Genomic DNA, 21,107 nt, shown 5'->3' with positions numbered 1-21,107 from the left:
AGTACTTGCTTTTGAGGGATGGACAATCCATTTTGAGCAAGTGACGCGCTTTTGCAGGTTATCCACTAGGTTTTGCAGTTTGTAATAATTGGTCTGAGAAATGCACTAACTGTTGTGCAAATGTTAAGAGTGATGTGAGAAAAGCACCAAAGCGATTGAGAAAAACTGTAATATATATATAATTTTATATTATATAATATTAAGGGCAGTTAAGTTAAGTGTTTCAAAGTGTTAAGTGTTCCTCTAAAGCCTGGAAAAGAAGACAGGGAAATTTGTTGAATTAATCTCTGATGAATTACTTTGAAGCTTGGTAGAGTTTTCCTTTTCTTTTCTTTCCTTCTTTTTTCTTTTTTTCTTTTTTTAAGAATGGTGTTGAACCCCTGTTTGTTTTCATACTTCTTTGATATGTTGAGAACGTGCTCTGGTCTTTGGTTTGTTTTCTTGGTTTCTTATAAGCCCATGTGTGGGCTGGGCATATGGGGTATGCATGACACAATAATAAAATTCAATTCATTCATTCATTCAAAAATGACTCCAATACAAGTCAAAGCTGAAAGAAGAAAAAAAAAACATCAGTATTTATACATCAACAGAACCTATGGCTCCAAACCAGAAACAAAAAAAGAAGTAACAAAACAGAAAGTTCACAAATCAAAGTAAACAATAAGTAAATAAAGAAAGTGTACAACAGACGTTTAGAATGAAAAGGTGAAAGTTTATTTTGCCTACCCTATCATAAATCAAGTTATATTAAAAAATATGCAATCTGCTGGTTCCTTTTATCAACAAATTGTCAAAAATGTATTGTTTTACATGTGTTTCCTCACACTTCTATACAATAAGTAATATATGGTTGTATTAGAGATTGGTCACAATTTTTAGAGAGTTTATTGTTAAAATGTATATTTAGATGACTCTAGATGATAGATAGATAGATAGAAGTTGATATGTGCCGTTGTCAATAGTAATATAACTGTTGAACTGTTCTCAGAAAAACCACTGACTGTTCCATATGAACTCACTCAGTGATATAACTGTTGATTCTCTGTAAAGTCAACACCATTAACAATCTGCTCCACATCCATGAACTAATGGTCCGGTGAGTTAATGTGTCGATTACACACACGACACAGAGTGAATCAGCCTCATTCATCAGTATCTCAGTGATCACAGGAGGAGATAAGCTGATGGACAAAGTCACTACAGAGAAATGTGTCCACTGTGTTATCAACTTCAACATTTGAACAGTCCAACGCTGCCAAGATATGACGCCACAAAAACCTGTTACTATTGTATTTCATGCATTTTTTTAACCGTATAAAAGGTTTATAAAGGTGTGAAGCAGCAGCTGCTCCCAAACAGCATCAGATTTGAATTTTTAAATCTTTTTAACCCTGTGGTTTTGCTGCTCCGACACCGTGGAGACTCTGGCTGCACCATGTTTCTAAAGAGAAACACCTTCCTGCTGGTCGGTCTGTTGTGTTGTCTGAGTCTGTGGTGCAAGTCGACCAGCGCCGGGTCCAGTTTCCTCAGCCCGGCACAGAAACCTCAGGTGAGCCGCTCTCATTCAGCTCAATATAACTAAGGCTGTAAACCAGAGGACAGTTCATCCTCACCTGAACTCAGTCACTATAGCAGCAGTTTAACTCGACATGTGGCTGCAGTGCTGTGTGTTTTGTTTTGTGGTGGATATTTGTGTGAATCTTCTTGTCTGATGCTTTTGCAAATAAACTCGCCATTTGTATCAAATGTGATACATGAAAATACAATACATGAGTTTTTGAGACCTCTACATCCTCACTGTGATTTTTTTCCCCCTGAAAAACCTAATGCATACAATCAGATACATGCAATGATCAGTATTACTGTATTCTATACATTCACTTAATCAAGTTTAAATAAAATGTAGCACATAAAAACATCTTGATTGATATTTGTGATGTCAAAATGGGGTCACGAGTCAAAAAAGGTTGGGAACCACTGGTTTAGGCTGTAAAAATGTCCTAAATAACATTGTTTCCAGTAAACTGTGTTGGGGACTGTGTTGCATTTTCTATTAGGGCTGCTCGTGAATGGAATTCTATTCCAACTCACATTAGAAATATTTAAAATTATGCCTCCTTTAAACACTTTTTAAAAAAGTGGCTAATTAGTGGTCAAGGCTGTGAACATTAAATTTCCTGTCATGTTGTCTGTCAGTGTATTAATTGTCTAGTATTGTTGCTTTTTGTGCATGGCTTCTAATGTGTTTAATGTTATTGTGTCTTTTTTTTTCTGTTGATGTTGGTGTTGCTGCTTAATGTTGCTTCTGTTTTGTCTGTAGCGACTGCTGTTTGAGTTGAGGTTTATGTTAGTTTGTGTGTGCATGGACCTTCGCTGAGCTCTCTGTCTTTTGTCCACTATTCAGATTTTTAATAATAAAAAATTGATAATCAAAATTTTTTTTAAATTTCTTTTAGGGTGACTTTTAACATCAGTCCAGGGACAACAGATGTAAAATAGCCTTTCGGCTAATTCTGGCACGTTTACATTTGTTTAAATGTTTTTATTAATGTACAATGTCCCTGATCCTTAAACCTTTGAATAAATAAAATAAAATAAATAAACTCTGGACTATATCCCTTCAGGACACTTGGATTGCAGTGGACGAGCAGTGTGGAGGAATATTAAATGGTTTTTGTGTAGTTTTATGGACGTTTTTGTGTTTGGCCCTATTGACTCTCATGCACAGTTTTCGCTGGACTAGTATTCATCAGCATAAGAGTGAGTCACTAATGACTGAATTTCATTTTCTGGTGAACTATTCCTTTAACAGAACAGGGGCAAATCCCCCAGAGCGGGGCGTCAGGTCCTGGAGGAGCCCGGTCGGCCCAGAGAGGAGGAGGAGGAGGACGAGCCCCACATCACAGTGAGTCGACCACGACACAACAGAAACCGCTCAGCTCAGCTCAGCTCAGCACGCCGTCGCCACCGATCATCTGTAAATTAAAAGAAAAAGCCCGTGACCTTCTGCTCTTCCTCTCCTCCGAGCAGGTGAGAGCCCCCTTTGAAATTGGCATCACCATGACAACAGAGGACTTGGAGGAGTACGGCGTGATGCTGCAGGAGTTGGTCCATCGTCTGCTGGGAGACGCAGAGACACCAGGTGCTTCTTCCACCCACTCCTCTCATATACGTTAAGAGAAGACGTGTTCCTCTTATATCCAATATATCATAGCCTTTATTAGCCTATATATATATTTATATATTTATATACACAGCTGTGGAAAGAATGAAGAGTCCACTTTCACAAATGGTTCTTAAAAAGCATCTCTGCATGGCACCAGTTGTTTTTTTTTTAAACACAAAATCTGGTTTTATAAGAAGATTATAAAAACCACTGCTGGGATTAAACATTGACATTATCATCACCAAAACTGATTTATAAACTCTTCTTAAGTTAAAATATCCATGTTGTCTTGTTTAAGAATGAATATGAACATGTTTTCTTTGCATTATTTATTATTCGAGGTCTGAAAAGACTTTAAAATGTTTTGTTATTTTGACCAGTTGTCTATAAAAGCTCTAAATTACAATATTTTTATTTCAATTTTGGGAGAAATGTTGTCAGTAGTTGATAGAATAAAACAAAAATGTTAATTTTACTCAAACACGCACCTATAAATAGTAAAACCAAAGAAACTGGTCATTTTGAGGTGGTCTCTTAATCTTTTCCACAGCTGTTTCATTTAGTTTTTATTTACAAATCATTTTAAAATCCAAAATCCAATTTCAATTCATAATCAATCTATAGCTTATAAACGGGGGCCCAGAACATCAAAAACAGCAATACAATATATTATGAAAACTACCTAGAATCTAACCACCTATGGTAAGTCCAAACGTACAAAGAGTATAAAGTTTAACACAATAATAACACAATAGCAACACATCAGGCACAGGTAAGCTGTACATATACTGTATATATAAAACCAGATGTTGATGTGTCTTTAACGTCAGTGTCTCTTATTTGTTTCAGAGAAACCGTAACTGACCTGGAGGATCATGGATCATGGATATATTCTAATCTGCTGCCTCATAATTTCACTTAGATTAAATAATAATAATCATTAGAATATAAAAGTGTCAGCCTGTAGAGACATGTCCGTCTCATTTCTCTCATAACTCACTGTATTTATCTATATCTGTAAAACTCATTACTAAAAATCATTACTGACTCGCTCTGTTGATAAATAACGCTTCAGTCTGAACCATCAAATCTAACAATGTACAAAAAAAAACATGAAAAACTAATCTCAGAAATATTTGTCTTCATCAGGGAAGGAGATGCTTCATCATGTGACCTAATTATGGAGTTTTAAAACATGGCTGATTTATGAATTAGAAAACATATCCCTACAATTAGATCTGATTTGTCTTCACTGCTTGTTAGAATAAAGCATTAATTGATTAATTAATCGATTGTCTTTGATTCATGAGTGAGTGTTTTACAAAAAAATAAATAATCAGTGTTGTCGTGTTTTCCTGTGACATTTTAAAGTGTCTTTCTGATTGCAAATGTTTTTGTAAGAACAAAAAAAAAGCAGTAAGAACTTCCTGTTCAAATCTGAGAAACTAGGTCAAACACACACACACACAGCTCTCTGCTTCCAATGAGCACAGACACACAACCACAGACATTATGAGTCCTGACCTACTTCCTTTCACCATCTTCTTCATCTTCACAGTGAGGAGGAGAGATGTGTGTATTTCCAACACGTCCGGTCCATCCCATCTCTCCATTCATCTAATCTACAGATTCTCTCTATACTAAGCAGCTGAATGAGTCACAGGGACGGAGGGAAAACCACCGGCAGAATAGAAAAGCACTCAAGCCAAATGTGTGAGATGAGCAGAGTGGGATGGAGGTGAAGTTAATGGAGCCTCTGTCTCGCAGCTTCAGCCTTCCTCCAATAAACAGACTCAATGTTTTACTCTCTTCCTTTTTACATTTACGTTTCCACCCGTGTGTGTGCATTAACCCTCCTTTTACCCTGGACTGGATTTTTGTCCACCTCTCACACTTTCCCAACTCCCCACAGTCAAATTAAAGGTCCAGGGTTCCTACACATTTTACATTTCCAAATTCCATACTTTTTCCAGACCCTAATTTCCGGACTTCCACTGCAAAAAACTCAATATCTTACCAAGAATATTTGTCTTATTTCTAGTCAAAATGTAATTTCTAGTCAAATCAAATCTCATTATACTTAAAATAAGACTCATCACATCAAAAAGTAGCTTGTTTTTAGACACTTTTTACTTCTTTCAAGCAGATTTTTTTCGCTTGAAATAAGTAGAAAAATCTTGATAGTGGAGCAAGTTTTTTCTTTCTTTATTAGAAGCACAAAAAACTTGCTTTCACTGGCAGATTTTTCTACTTATTTCAAGTGAAAATTTGTTTGAAACAAGTGCAAATGGTCTAAAAACAAGTTTATTTTTAGGTGATGAGTCTTATGTTAAGTGGAAAGAGATTAATTTCAACTAGAAATGAGACATTTCGACAAGAAATAAGACAAATATTCTTGGAAAGATTTTGAGTTTTTGCAGTGTCTCAGTAAAAAGCAAAATTAAATAATTTGTGACATTTGAGTAAGTAGATGTGTATCATGTTAATAAATCATGCAATTAATCATTTGTTTTCATTATTCTGAATTCGTATGCCATTATGTAACCAAATCATTTCCAGGAGATTGTAGCTAGGTACAATAGCGCATACAAAAATAATACTGTGAATAAGACCGAACCCAGATAAGTATTACAGTTTTTCTCTGTTGGTTTGGCTCATTTCTTGAAACAGAAATTACATTCTTAAAACTATAAGACCATTTGGCCAAACAGTCTTACAGTTCTGCACAACATTACAGCTCACTAGCAAAAGCGCATATCTCTCCCAAAACTGTTCACACATGCTTCAAAACTAGATTCCTTTACCATGTAAAGTGTCAGTACCATCAAAATGGCAAAGATCTTTCTCAATTGCTTTTGGCTCATTTGCATTCACTTAGTGCTTTTACCAAAAATAAACTGGATGGTTCAGCATAACACCATGGATGAGCTGCAGAACCTCATATCTCTCCCAAAACAGTTTACTTATGTGTCCAAACCAAACTTCTTTCTCATGTAAGTAGTCAGTGCCCCCAAAATGCATCATCCCTGTGGCATTCTGTGAGCACTGCAAGTCAAAATGCTTAGATGTTGTGTCACTATGGCAGAGGCCTACAGGCCTACAGTTCTCTGTACATGTATGAAATATGAACACACAAAAAAACTAAAAATATACCAAGCCTATAGTGCAGTAAACAAAGTTTCACGAGTAGAGACATTTTCACTGGTCATCACTGTCATCACCCTCTGTCTCCTGGCCACCATCTTCATCCTCCTGACCATCCATACGCTGCGCTCTGATTGGCCACATATTTTCATCAACATCACCCTAGAGCCCAAAAGGTACAGGCCCTAGCCAAGCTCTATATATACGCGTTTGGCAGCATTCACAATCATAGACAGCACCAGTCAGGTAGCTAAACAGCTGATTGATTTTGCACATTTGGAAAATGTGCAAAATGTATGCTCATTGTGCTAACTCTAGGGTACTTGTACATAACCATTTGCAAAGATGCACTAAGACACTTGAGACATGTACTAAGACATTTGCAATTTGATGAAATCAATGAGAAATGCCATTCTGTTGTGAACATTTGCAAGGTGGTTTGGAGATTTGTCCATGTTATTTTGAGAATGTAATTTCTGTTTCAAGAATTGAGCCAAACCAATAGAGAAAAACTGTAAGATAAATATATTTCCATACAAGAGTTTCCATTTTCCATACTTTTCAAGACCTGGAAATGTATAAAATCAAATTCCATATTATTAACCCTGAAGGTCACTAGGGCCTGATTTTTGGCAAGGAGGTGTGTTTTTGGGTAAACTCTGGATGTCCTGAATTTCAGAATGAAAGTCAAATTTTTGGACCCGGAATGAATTTTTACAACACCCATGACCCTTCAAGCTGACAAAAATGTCCAATGGGTTTTTTTTTTAAATGTAAAAATAAAGTAAAAAATATTTTAACTAACAGATATCACCATGAAACTTCCCAAGTTTATTACTCACATTAAGACAAATATTTTTTGTATTACAAGTTTTGTCAAATTTGATGTAAATGAGGCAATAATCTAATGAAATATGCACTAATTTCCAGAACTGAAATCTGTACAATGGACAAAGCAAAATCCCAAATTCTTTTTTTTTTTTCATTTTGTTGACATATTATAGTCAGAAGTTTTCACCGAGGGGATTTTGGATATCTCTTTTTTTTTATCACTAAAATACTGTCACCAGCCAGAAACCCCATAGAGCCCCATAGAAATTTTGTGTTTTTGCAGCAAAAACAACTGGTCAGGAAGGGGTTAAACACATTGAAACCCATGTCAAAAGTGATTTTCATGTTTAGTCAAGACCCAGCCCTACATGTATCACAAATATTTTGGGAGTAACTGATATCTAAATGTTGTCCAGGGGTCATGGAAGTGGTACAGATTGAAGAATCATCTGATTAAAGGGAGTGAATGGAAGAAGACGCAGCAGCAGCAGCAGCAGCAGCAGCAGCAGCAGCAGCAGTGGAAGGGTTAAAGGCTTTTAATCACGACGCCTCAACCAAACATCCAGACAAAATGAGAACAAGGTAGAATAGAGCAGCACAGAGAAGAAGAACAACAACAACTTAAAACAAGAACTTCTGCAGAATTAATTATCTCTATGATGAAAAACACACAAACATAAAATAGGAACGGAGGAGAAACAATAATCCCATAATACTAATACTAATCAGGCCGGAGTCGTTGTGTTTGTGTGTTGAGGGAGGATCATATGCCGTAGAGCAGCGTGGTGTTGTTCCTGATGGTGCTGAGGACCGTGGACATGTCCTCCTCCTTCAGCAGGCTGAGCTCCTGCAGCGTGTGGATGCCCATCCCCGGGTGAGAGAACCGACACACTCCTTTCCTCACCTGCTCATTAAAAAAGACAGAGATGCAGTTACGTTTATTTTTAATGTAAAAAACAGATGTTCATCACTTCTCAGTGCAGGAGATACAACAGCTGTGTGATCAAACGTTCTGATAACGAACCGACGTCAACGCAGCAGGAAACTTCAGACATCAGAACGACTGGTCCTAAATGTGTGTTAATGTTAAAACAGTTCATCAAGTGGAAGATGAAATGATCTCCAAAAGACATAAAGTTAAACATGAAACACTCTTTTTTTTCAATATTTGAATCAATATCAGTGTATTATTTTAGTTTTCTACAGTTTCAGAGTGAAAAAGGGAAACAAAGCAGCAGCCTGCAAAAGAATGAGAAACCCAGGAGACTTGACCCTTAACCCTCTACTAGCTACTAACTAGGGCTCGGTGTCGCTACTGATTTACTCAATCTATTCGATTCCGATTCACAAGGTCCCGATTCGATTCAATTTTCGATTCATTTCGATATCGATTCATTTAGAGTAGCTTCTCGAAGCTCCTCTTCTCAGTTCGTCCAAATTTGACGAACCAGGAAGAGGAGCTTCGAGAAGCTTCCACTACAAACAAGCTTGAAATATAGACTTATTTAATTTTTTTCGGCACAATTTCGCATTTCGGGGCTTCAATACAAGACGGACATTACATACGAGCAGCATGGAGGTATTTGGATGTTTTTTGGTGTGTCTTTTTGTTACGAAGACAGTTGGTATCCATTTGCAACCGTTATATGGACATGCACTGCTACGCCGAGACCCCCTGTAACTCAGAGAAGCCACGGAGGACTCTGAAACTTCTCCCAGCCCTTAGTCCACATGAGGGGGAGGAGATAATGAGTGAAATTTCAATTTTGCGTGAACTATCCCTTTAAAGAGATTTTCACAGAACTAAAGCTGCAAGTTGCACAAAGATGGAACTCTCTTACCTGGTGCATTATTGAAAATATTAATGTTTAGGCTACATTAAAAAAGGTTAAGCAGTTACATCACGCATATCCATGAACCACTCCAAAAGTTTAACAGTGCAACTCCTCACTACAGTTTCATATTTAATTTCATAATCGTATTAAATAGGGATGGGCAATGATTTTCAAATATTCGAATTGTCGTTCAATTAATAAAAAATCTAATAGTTTGAGACAATCGTCTTGTCTGAAAAATGTAAATGTAAATGTTCCCTTTTCACTGGTGCAGAAGGAGAAACATGGAGAGACTCCACCAGAAAGTTCTGTGTGAAACTCTGTCTATCCACCTTTTTCCGAACGTCAAAAACGTAGCCTGTTTTGCCGGTTTTGCTCTTCCGGTGGAATTTTATGTTTACGTTTCCATGGTTTCGGTAGTCGCGGTAAATGCATGGATTTATTTTCTTTTTTTTTCAATGAAAATCTGTAAAACGCATGGATCATCACACCAGCTTTTAACAGTGGATATCACACAAATTGACATCCGTGTTAAAAGCCAGCGTTAATAGATCCATGTGTTTACCGCAACTATGACAACGACTGAAAACCATGGAAACGTAAACGTACAATTCCACCAAACCGGCAAAACTGGAAGCCGGTTTTGACCATAGACAACGTTCGGAAACTTGTGGATAAAAAACAAGTGAAACTGAGGAGCAGCTCAAACTCAAACTCAAAAAACAACAAAAAACTAATATATATAAAGTTTAAAATGTAAAGTGAATGTGTCATCTGTAACTTTATGTCTTTTGGAGATCATTTCATTCATTTTCCACTTGAGGAACTGTTCACATTAACAAACGCTGTAGTTATTCCTTTTGAATCGTACCTGTGTTGGCAGGAAGTAAGGAGCGTCGGTCTCCAACACGATGCGGTCCAGAGGGATGCGACGGACGGCGTCTCGGGCCTCGGCGGCGTGCTGGTAGGTGATGAGCGCCGTGAAGCCCACGTACAGGTTGGGGAACTCCGCCAGGAAAGGCTCGATCACGGGGTAACCGTTGGTGAAACAGTGTCTGGAAAAATAAAAGTCACAGATCAGATGTGAAACCGTTTCAAATCCTCAAGATCTGAGTTTGAGTTGATTTGGAGGGAAAATGCAAAAAGAAAAAGTGCAGAAAAGGATCAATACATCATCATCATCATATCATATATATATATAAAAAGCTAAGAGACCATCCCAGTGTCTATTGAACTGCAACACAAACACAACTCATTCTACTTAATGAGACACTAATCATATTTAATGAAGGTCATAAAAACCACTGCTGAGATAAAAAAATTGGAGTTATTCCACCAATGTTGATTTCTGAACTCGTCCTAAGTTAAAAAATAATAATAATAAATAGAGTTGTGTTGCTTAAAAATGAATATGAACTTGTTTTCTTTTACATTATTATTCAAGGTCTGAAAACACTGGAACTTTTTATTATTATTTTAACCAGCTGTCATTTTATGCAAATAAATAAATGCTCTAAATGACGATATCTTTATCTCAAATTTAGGAGAAATGTTGTCAGGAGTAAATAGAATAAAACAAAAGTGTCATTTTACTCAATCACACACCTATAAATAGTAAAACCTGAGAAAAGGATCATTTTGCAGCGATCAAATTGCTGAATATTGTGCTTTACCAATAGAGTTTGTTTTTTAATGTGAAACAATCAGGAAAATCTGATAAATAATGTAGAAATTAAAGGGATAGTAGCATTTTTTTAAAGTGGGGTTGTATGATCTACAAATAGCCCCTAAGTACTTTAATTGCAGTAGAAGACACTCTGCACTCCTCCCGTTAGCAACGCCAGCCCATAATAGCCCTGCCCAGAGATTTACAACATACAGTGTTGTGAACAGACCCAAAGAAACGGCCTATTTTCACGCCCTAAAAGAGGTTTTACCCGAAAAAAAAAAATACACAGTTCCATTGTTCACTATAATATAATTTTTTCCAGCCCCTCAAAGTGCAGGAAAAACACAGTTTTTATTTGGACCTAACCAACTGCTGATCGGCGGGCGCTAACCCTGGGCGGAGGGATACGTGAGTTGGTTCGGTCCAAATAAAAACTGTGTTTTTCCTGCACTTTGAAGGGCTGGAAAAAATTATATTATAGCGAACAATGGAACTGTGTATTTTTTTTCACGTAAAACCTCTTTTAGGCTGCGAAAATAGGCCGTTTCTTTGGGTCTGTTCATAACAATGTATGTTGTAAATCTCTGGGCAGGGCTATTATGGGCTGGCGTTGCTAACGGGAGGAGTGCAGAGAGTCTTCTACTGCAATTAAAGTACTTAGGGGCTATTTGTAGATCATACAACCCCGCTTTTAAAAAATGCTACTATCCCTTTAAATCTGTGACGGACTCAAACAATGACAATGATCGTACAGAGAGATAAATACAATGGTGTCAAAATCCAGATATTTATGGATTACAAAGTGTGATGAATGATTATGACACACACACACACACACACACACACACACACACACACACACACACACACACACACACACACACACACACACACACACACACACACACACACACACACACACACACACACACACACACACACACACACACACACACACACACCTGTGGATCTTGTAATCCCTGGGGACACACTTCTTCATGATTATGAGTAGATCGTCGTCTGCGTCTCTACAGTGGATCACCAGAGGTTTCCTCATGGCCACGGCCAAACGCAGCTGGCGCTCAAACACCTGAACAACAACAACAACAACAGTTACAGTCACTACATTTATTATTGTTATTTTACAGTATCGTCATCTCAGTTTTCCAATAAAAAGATTACACAACAACCTTGTGTGTAACTTTGTTTTCGTTCTGTGTGAGTTGCATTGAATACTGGAATTTTTAATTTATGCACTTCCCCTATACCTTTATACAGTTTGTATTTTTATTGTGTGTTGTGTGCTATCTATCTATCTATCTATCTATCTATCTATCTATCTATCTATCTATCTATCTATCTATCGTTCATTCTATCGTTCATTCTATCTATCTATCTATCTATCTATCTATCTATCTATCTATCTATCTATCTATCTATCTATCTATCTATCTATCTATCTATCGTTCATTCTATCTATCTATCGATCGTTGTTTCTATCTATCTATCTATCTATCTATCTATCTATCTATCGTTCTATCGTTCTTTCTATCTATCGTTCTATCTATCTATCTATCATCTATCTTCATAGTTTTTGAAAATAAGTTCCTCTGATATCAAAAACTATGGCAATTCTATATAAATGTAAAAATATTTTCACAATAAACATACCAATCTCTAATAAAACCATATATATAACTTATTGTATAGAAGTGTGGGGACACACATTTAAAACAATCACTAAACCAATTACCAAGCAACCAACCAGTTATTTATAAATACATATGAACTCAATTTCAAAGAACTGGTGGATTTCAGAACTGCACAACTTGTGTTCAAAATGAACAACAACGTGCTGCCTGACTGTACTCAGAAAATGTTCAATAAAAGACAAAGCCAGTACAACCTCAGAGGAAATTATCGTATATTCAGAAAGTCAAAAGTTAGAACCAACACTAAACTAAGATGAACAACGGTAACAGCCGCTAATAATCTGGAGAATGATTTAAAAACATGCAAGACCATAATCTCATTTAAAAAAAATAGTAATGTTAATTAGAGTAATGATCTGTGATGCCTGCTATGTAGAGCTGTTTTTGTTTTGTTTTTTCCTCAAATATTTTTTCTTTCTTTCTGTATTTGCTGATTAAGAAAAAAGCAGATTATATATTTTTTAACTCTTTCGCGACCGCACTAATTGCTCAGCACATCCGCTCCGGACCGCATGTTTTTGGCTATTTGGTTACTTTTTATCTCACGTCGAAGCAAACTCTGTACATCACCTAGAAACAAACGGTTTTCACGTGGTTGAAGAGTTGAAGAGAGCCGTTTCGTTCGTTAGTACGAAGGAGAAGACGTGAGCTCGGTTTCTCCAAAAACGGAGCTCCCGCTCTAGTTTCAGAGAAAAAATGCACTTTTGTGTCAAGTGGCAATCCGCTCATTTTACCGGTACTCTGCAGTGTGGCGTCTCCCAAATAATTTCTACGGCTAAATAAGTATTTTTGTAGGCAAATCTGGGGGGTGCGGCGGCGTGGAGTGCAGCAGTGCGGGTCATGAAACTACTGTAGGGCTGGGTATCGAGTCAAATTTCAAGAATCGATTCGATTCCAATTCTTAAGATTCAGAATCGATCCGATCCAGGGTTAGTGTCATTAAGATATGGCATTAAGAATTCACCCAAAAGCTGTTGCTGTTAAATACAAATGTACTTTTATTTTTTTCAGTGTTGAAAGCAGCATCACTGACAAAACATTATAACCAGTGCTTTCAATGTAATGTAGTTATTTTTTATCAATATGAACAATAACAAAAATATTCAGCCATAAAGTGACTGAGTGGCTAAGTAACCAAACTATCAAATGTAAAATAATAAACATCAGAGAGTTACAGTACCTGAGAAAACATAAGTGTCTCACAGTCTATGTTTTTCTTTTGAGTAGCCTATATCTCACAGTAAATCTTAAGTATAAAACATTCAATTGCTTAAAGTGCAAACATGTAAAAAACTGACAATTTAATTGAACTGTAAACTGTCTAAGTGCAAACACAAATAAACTCAAACTGGACAGACTCACTGTCCTCATCATGTCATAACTGCTTGTCTATTTGGGAATGACAGCAGCTCATTCACATGCTCTGAGCAAAGGCATTTCTTTGGTACTTATTACTCTTACCTGAATACATTTCCAAGACAAATATTTTTTACTTTTACTCTAGTTAATTTCTAGGAAGGCTGAAAAGTACTCGTTACTTTCAGGTCTGCTCTTTTTTTCTTTTTTTTTTCTTTCTAAAATCCTATTGAACACAAGCTGTGTTTGTCAGAGAAGGAAACCCTAACCCCTAAAAGCAGCACATCAGTGCAGCTGCTTTCAAAGAGTTCATTCTCACAAACAAGAGTTAAAAGGTCCTTAAATTCATTTAGAAAAAAATATAGTATTCATTGATGTGAAAAATAAGAAATTTACTCTTTACTCTTACTTTTACTTAAAGTAAACTTAAAAGCATGTACTTTTGGATACTTAAGTACCTTTAAAAGCAAGTACTTTACTCGAGTAATATGTCGACTGAGCTACTTTTACTTGTAATGGAGTAAATTTTGACCAGTAGTATTTGTACTCTTACTCAAGTACTGGGGTCGAGTACTCTGTCCATCTCTGAATCATTTCAGCGAGACTGACAGAGCGATGGTTCTGTGGTCTGTAACACGTTTGTGATGAGGTTCCATTCCTCGTCGATGTAGTGTGCTGTCACACTCAGGTAAGACTGCGTAGCCACGGATGTCCAGGTGTCACTCGTAATGCCCAATCTCTCAGCTGACTGCAGCTTGCTCTTCACGGTTTCTTTGACTACACCTACATGTTTGGAATAACTTGTTCAGTCATACGTTTGCGCGCCACCATATCGTAGTGCGGTTCACACACCTTGATGAGCCGCCTGAAGCCCGGGTTTTCAACGACGGAATACGGGACCATAGCACTGCAAATGTAGCCCGCGATCGCCTCGGTTATTTTGTTCGCACGTGCAGAGTCGGCTGGTAGTTGTAGAGCTTCCTTGAGTTTCTTCTGTTGTGGACCGGTGGGCTTGGACACGATATCTCCGTGGTGTCGCTGCACGTGGTTCCTGAGGTTAGTCGTATTTCCACAATACTTCACCTCCATCTGGCGTATCTTGCAAATTGCTTTGCTTTTGTCGAGCTCCTTAGCCGTGTCATTTTGGTACCCAAAATAGTTCCAGATATCCGCTTTGAACGACGCTGGCTATCGTCACCGCTACCGCCTGACGCCATGTTGTTATGTTTTGATCTCGCACACGGAAGTATCTTCACACCACGCCTGCACGAAGTCACGCGAATGACGCGACTAGTGGTTGTTTAAAAAAATAAACAAACACACACATAATATATATATAAAAATCGATCTTTGGACGTGCAAATCGATCTGTGGGAATCGATTTAAAATCGGCAGATCGATCTTTTCAACCCAGCACTTCAATACTGTGTGACTGACCGGCGGTGAGTGCTTTGGGACGGGGGCGGCCGGCTCACGGCGCCCGTTCCGCTGCATGGTGAAAACAGCAGTGATAACGGGCTTTCAGGTCCGAATCTCCAAACCAGAAACGTTTGTAACAGCACCGAAAAAAGTCGCTAGATTTGTCGCCAGTTGCTTTTGTCAAAAAAAAGTAGCCAAGAGGGTTGGAAAGTCGCAAGATTTAGCGAGAAAGTCGCTGTGTAGCCGTACAGCACGCTACACGCTGTCCCCAGAGCAGCATTCAAGGAGACCGCGATTACTCAAACAAAACCAAGATCACACAGTTTATATAAACCATTATGTTTTGATTGTAGTTTAAATCAGTTTTACATATCAGAGGACTACCATATTCACACACAGGGTACCTCAGAGTGTCTATTATCATAATCTGTAAAAAAAAAAAAAAAAAAAAAACGGTTTTGACGAGTTAACTCGTCGATGGTCGCGATAGAGTTAATATAGCTTGATTTATAATAGGGTAGGCAAAATAAGCTAAGCTTCAGCCTTCACCTTTTTGGTCTAAATGTCTATTGTACACTTTCTTTATTCACTTATTGTTTACTTTGATTTCTCTACTTTCTGTTTTGTTACTTTTTTTGTTTTGTTTTTAAAGACCTTGTCTAGCTGCTGTGTTTATGTGTGATGTAATTTCTATTGTACAATGAGGTGACATCATGTCAAGACCGAAATAAACTAAACTAAAAATCAATCAGTGCATAATAATCGTGATAATCGCAACACCGTGATTATTTCTGACAATAATCGTACCAAGAAAATCTATAATCATCACATCACTAATTTCAAATTGATAAATGAATGTCGAATGTCGTGTGTGTGTGTGAACGGCTGCTGCAGTTTTTGAATGTTGTATTTATAAGTTGTTCTTTTCTAAGCACCTTACACGAGAAGCACTACAGAGTAACAATAAAGGACATTTTGAACCTTTACCCTGAATGTTCCCTCACCTCTTTCTGCCTGGGCGTGTTGGTGGAGTTTTTGTGCGAGTAGTCCAGCCCCATCTCGCCGAACGCCACGGCCTTGGGATGCCTCATGGCCATCAGGATGTTGCCCTCGTGGACGCTCGAGTACTCCTTGGCGAAGTGCGGGTGGCAGCCGAACGCGCCCCACACCATGTCCTCGGCGAGCAGCCCCTCCCACAGCGCCTCCTTCTGCGTGATGCCCGGGTTGCAGAAGTCCGTGATGCAGCCGTGGAACTCGGCGGGGAAACTGCTTCGGTAGCGACTCCGGAAGCTGCTGAACGTGCCGCGGTACCCGAGCTTCCCGTAGAGCATGTCGATGTGACAGTGAGTGTCGATGAAGCCCACCGGACCGCTGGGAAGGTTGGGAGTGAAGCTGCTGCTGCTGCTGCTGCTGGGAGCGAAACTGCTGCTGCTGCTGATGCTCCACACGGGCCTCGCTCCTAGAGACAGTCTTCTCCTCGGAGCGGCGGCGGCGGCGGGAGCGATGCTGCGAGGGTACGGGTACGGAGGATACAGGATGTTGGCGCTAGAGTCCGACCATCTGCGTGCGATGGCCGCCGAGTTCATGTACGAGTCCGATCTTCTGCTCGAGCACAGCGGAAGAGCAAAAGGATCGGACGGGTATCTCATCGACGTGTTGTGGGGGGAGGAGGAGGAGGAGGAGCGGAAACTCTCGGTCTTCCCTCTGGACGACGCCCCTCGAAGGCGTTTGGAGACGTAAACCGTCCTCTGAGGAGGGGAGAAGGTAAAATCCAGGTTCTCTGCAGCAGCAGCTGGTGGTGGAACATCTGGAGGAGGACTCTGGAGCTGCCGGCCGTCAGAGGAGTCGGAGGAGTCTCTCCTTTGAGTCCTGAAGCAAGACCAAGACTGTGGGATGAACTCCAGAGGCGGAGGAGAGGAGGGGAGAGGACAGTCCGACGCTTCAGGCTCTTTCTCCGAGTCAAACAACTCGTCGTCCTGACAAGTTGTGTCCAGAGTTTCCTCAGCAACAAAACCCTGAGGGGAATCCTCTCCTTTCAGCACAACACACTGAAAAACAGAGAGTGGAACAGTTACAAAAACATAAAACATGACTTAATTGTTGCCCCTTTTTTGGCTTTTAGGTTGCCTTTAACATCTGGCCAGGGACAACGGAAGAAAACTAGCCTTGTTGGCTAACTCTGGCCCACTTACAGTTTTTCTTTTAACTCTGTTGATTAGTGGTGCACTGTCCCTATGAAATAAACTAATAAATGAAAATGAAATGACATGACAGACTCTGTTGTAGTAGTAGCTCCCAGTGGCCCTGTTGATGTTTGTGCACATTCGCAAGATTTGCTGTGAGATGTTCGTTCATCGTTGTAAACCATTGGATGTTTGATGTAGGGCTGTCAGTTTTTAGAAAAATGAGGTTCGAACAAATATTGAATGACCCGTAATTCGTTCGGATATATTCGAATATGGGAGCTACTGCTACAACAAGGATAAAAACAGAGATCGCATTAATTCTTTCCAAACAACTTTTCCATGTGGCGGCTTCAGGACACTTGGGTCAGTACAGACGAGCAGTATGGAGGTATCTGGATGTTTCATAGTGTGTGTTTTGGACGATTCAAAAGTGAACTCTATCCGCCGCCATTATATGAAAACCCGTCACCAGCCGGACCCCCCCTGGAACTCCTAAAGAGTTTTGATGACTCTGAAAGTTCTCCAAACCCTTCCTTGGCATGACGGTGAAGTAGAAAATTGGTGAATTATCGATTTTGGGTGAAGTATCCCTTTAATTTCCTGGTTTTAGTTCATATTTGGTCACTTCCTTTAAGACATTAAAACCATTCAAAGGTTTTATAAACAAGAAGAGGACTCACCCTGCTGTAACTCTGAGCCTGTGTGTCCTCCAACACCCGGGGGGGGGGCGGCGACCACTGATCCTCCGGGACCGCCCAGTCGTCGCCGTGGTTACTCTCAGGTTCGATAAAGGAGGAGGAGGAGGAGGAGTGGTGGTTGGTTTCCACGTCAGGTGTTTCTAAGAATATTTTCCTGTGTTGCTCAGTCATCACAGGCGACGGTGTGAGAGGGGAAGTGGGGCTGGTGGTGGTGTCGGTCCGGGGGGGTTTAGAGGAGCTGCTGCTGCTGCTGCTGCTCTTCTTCTTCTTCTTCTCGCTGGAGCCGCCCAAAGCCGCCATCACCGCTCTCCGGTAGATCGCCTTGGATCCCTCCTCAGGTGTCCTCTCTGTCTTCTTCATGATGAAGGAGTGAGACGGAAGTTCCTCCTCCTCCTCCTGCTGCTGCTGCTGCTGCTGCTGCTGCTGCGTGAATGAGTCGTCCAAAGTTTCATCCTGAAATCTCTGGTGCAACGAAACGGATCAATTAGTAATTTCTAGGGGTGTGCCAAAAAAATCGATTCACATGAGAATCGCAATCCTCATTTAATACGATTCAGAATCGATACAAAATGTGCCAAAATCGATTTTAAAAAATAAAATAATGAAACAAATCTGCTGGCTGTCGGCCTCCATTTCCTTAGAATTTAAAAGGCAGCATGTTTAACTGCACTACTTACATATTTTTAATAAAGAGGCACTTTTAATTTTGTTACTTAAGCAATATGTGATATTGCTTTTATGCAACAGTTTCAACAATTCCATCTAAGCATGGGTAAATGTTTAAAACTCAATAAATGTGAAAAAAAAGACACATTAGTCATTTTGTCTTGCAAAGCAGACTGGAGTAGATCATGAGGATCCTTTGCACACCGACAGACTGAAGCAGAAATCATTAGGAATCAAATCGTTTTGAATCGAAAATCGATTCTGAATCGAATCGTAGCCCCAAAAATCAGAATCGAATCGTGAGATAGTAAAAGATTCCCACCCCTAGTAATTTCATCAACACATCTGAGTATAATGCACGACGCTGCGTTCACATGGGAGTCCGACAGACGGCACATTGGATGTCATTTTAGGCCTGGGGTGATAATCAATAAATCAATTAAATGCACGATAAATGAAAATGAACTTGATAATGTTTCCGGCCTCGATATATTGCCATGTGTTTGTTTTCCTCCTCTCTCGCCTCCAACCAGATTGGATGGCAAGAGGCTTCACTCTGCATCGGTCTCAGCGCGTTTGTTTCATAGTGGAATGAACGGAGTAATCATAACAATTAAAAGAAATGAATTCTGTGTGTAATGGATCTATATGATGTATTAGTTTCATTTTTTGAATTGAATTACTGACATAAACTTTTCCATGTTATTCTAATTCATTGAGATGCACCTGTAATTTGTTGTAATTAACAATATGTGAACGCAGCATCAGTCGGTCAGATCAACAGTAGAGATTTACCTCTGAAGTTACGAGCGTCTCAAATCTTTTCTTGGAGAGTTTCCTCAGCTTGACTTTTCCTGCGGACGACGTTCTTTCACCGAGCACCTCTGCTTTTCTCTTGGGAGTGTCCAGACTCAGAGCTCCCAGGCCTTCGGGTCCCGGGGAGTCGCCGGGGGGCCGAGTGTCCGGGGACTCGTTCAGGGACATGTTGTTCCACGGTGATCGGGTGTTTGAGTCCGTGTCACTCCTCCTCCGACGATGTATGGGCGAGGTGACCGTCTGGAGCCACTTGAAGGACAACCTCTTCCTGCTGCCGTCCATGATTCAGACCCTGGTCAGAGACAATAAAGTTACAAATGCTGCTTCAGGAAATCAAATCAATTTTATCTTAATCATCTTATGTGTGTGGTCCTTGTTCACCATTTGACCATCGGCTTTGCTGTAATTTAGTCAACTGATTTAGTTTGGGTAGGTTCCAGTTTTCAACTATATAAACTCATATTTTGCTTACAGGACTTTTATTTTGAAACCAAACTGTGTTTAGTTGATATGTCAGATAAATAACTCAGAATTATTTTTAAAAAAAAGTTTTACAGGCATCAGATTTGTTGGTTTAATGACATTTGAACCAATTTTTAACAAAAGTCAGACTGAATGCCCCTGAAAATGTCAAAATAATGAAAAATATGAATATACATACGTGTATTTATGAAAAAAAACAAAAAAAAAACACTTTCTTCTTGAATTGAAATAGATTTTTCTATATTTAAATTTGTAAATTTGGCAATACTGAGCAGGACTTAACGGTATACTAAAAACACTGCCTATTTTCTAAATAATGTGACAAATTATGTGAAATCTGTCAAGAAACATAAATGTTGCATTGCGAAAAAAGTGAATTACATCTATTCCACATTTAAGTCTAGATTTATTTTGCAGTACATAGTCAGATTTTTATGGAAGAAATACCGATTACACCACTTGATGCCGCTTTGCATCACATCATTGACCTAATAATCAATCAATTCTTTGTTTCAAATAAGGTGTGTGAGGTGTCTCTGAAAATATTGCACAGATTGCACTGATAACTCAAGTAAATGAATCATTACGTCATGCTTTTTGGGATTGTCCCTTCAGTCAAACTAAACTAAACTTCACTATTGCACAAATTCCAAAGCTTTAAAGACGATAGCTTTATGTAATGAGTTTGTCTTGTGATTTATTTATTTTTATATATATATTTATGCACGCACGCACACGCACGTGAGGTTTTGCAGCCTTTAGCTTTAGCACCTGCACTTGACCAATTAATTAGCCGCTAACCGTTAGCATTAACCATTAGCATCGTTTCAAATCGCTCTTATGAAGTAAATATTCCAGCCAGCTTCGACAAGACTCTCAGCGACAACTTTTATTACGACTTTACACACATTTAAACACACAAACTGTCCGCCGAGTGCATCTTTGAATCAGTTTAACGAGCTAAATGTTTAGATGTGGTGCGTTGTGTTGTGATGTTACCGTTTCCGGTTCAGCGGCGCCGTAGAAGACGGAGAACAATGGAGGAGAAGGTGTCACTTTATGGGATGGTAGACCGGCGGTTGCCCGGGAAACTCAACGATAAAAGTTGTTGGTGGAGTTTCTG

At 39.2% G+C, this 21,107-nt stretch overlaps 2 protein-coding genes across 2 annotated transcripts; one reads left to right on the top strand and one right to left on the bottom strand.

Annotated features, from left to right (window-relative positions):
* Nucleotides 1–1,438: 1,438 nt before the first annotated feature.
* On the top strand, nt 1,439–3,180 carry ghrl (ghrelin/obestatin prepropeptide; the record flags this gene model as incomplete). The annotated part of the gene is made up of 3 exons (XM_083971223.1): nt 1,439–1,552; nt 2,816–2,908; nt 3,034–3,180. 3 exons carry the CDS (start codon nt 1,439–1,441, stop codon nt 3,178–3,180), a joined length of 354 nt encoding a protein of 117 aa, XP_083827349.1.
* Nucleotides 3,181–7,907: 4,727 nt separating this feature from the next.
* On the bottom strand, nt 7,908–19,783 carry tatdn2 (TatD DNase domain containing 2; the record flags this gene model as incomplete). The annotated part of the gene is made up of 8 exons (XM_083971222.1): nt 7,908–8,048; nt 9,851–10,034; nt 11,611–11,738; nt 16,140–16,506; nt 16,588–17,183; nt 18,002–18,159; nt 18,274–18,421; nt 19,481–19,783. 8 exons carry the CDS (start codon nt 19,781–19,783, stop codon nt 7,908–7,910), a joined length of 2,025 nt encoding a protein of 674 aa, XP_083827348.1.
* Nucleotides 19,784–21,107: the final 1,324 nt, after the last annotated feature.

The sequence above is a fragment of the Trachurus trachurus genome (assembly GCF_905171665.1).
Source record: "Trachurus trachurus genome assembly, chromosome: 5".
In the NCBI taxonomy this organism is placed as follows: Eukaryota; Metazoa; Chordata; class Actinopteri; order Carangiformes; family Carangidae; genus Trachurus; species Trachurus trachurus.
The sequence above is the reverse complement of the archived record's forward strand: the minus strand, read 5'-3'. Positions and strand labels throughout refer to the sequence as shown.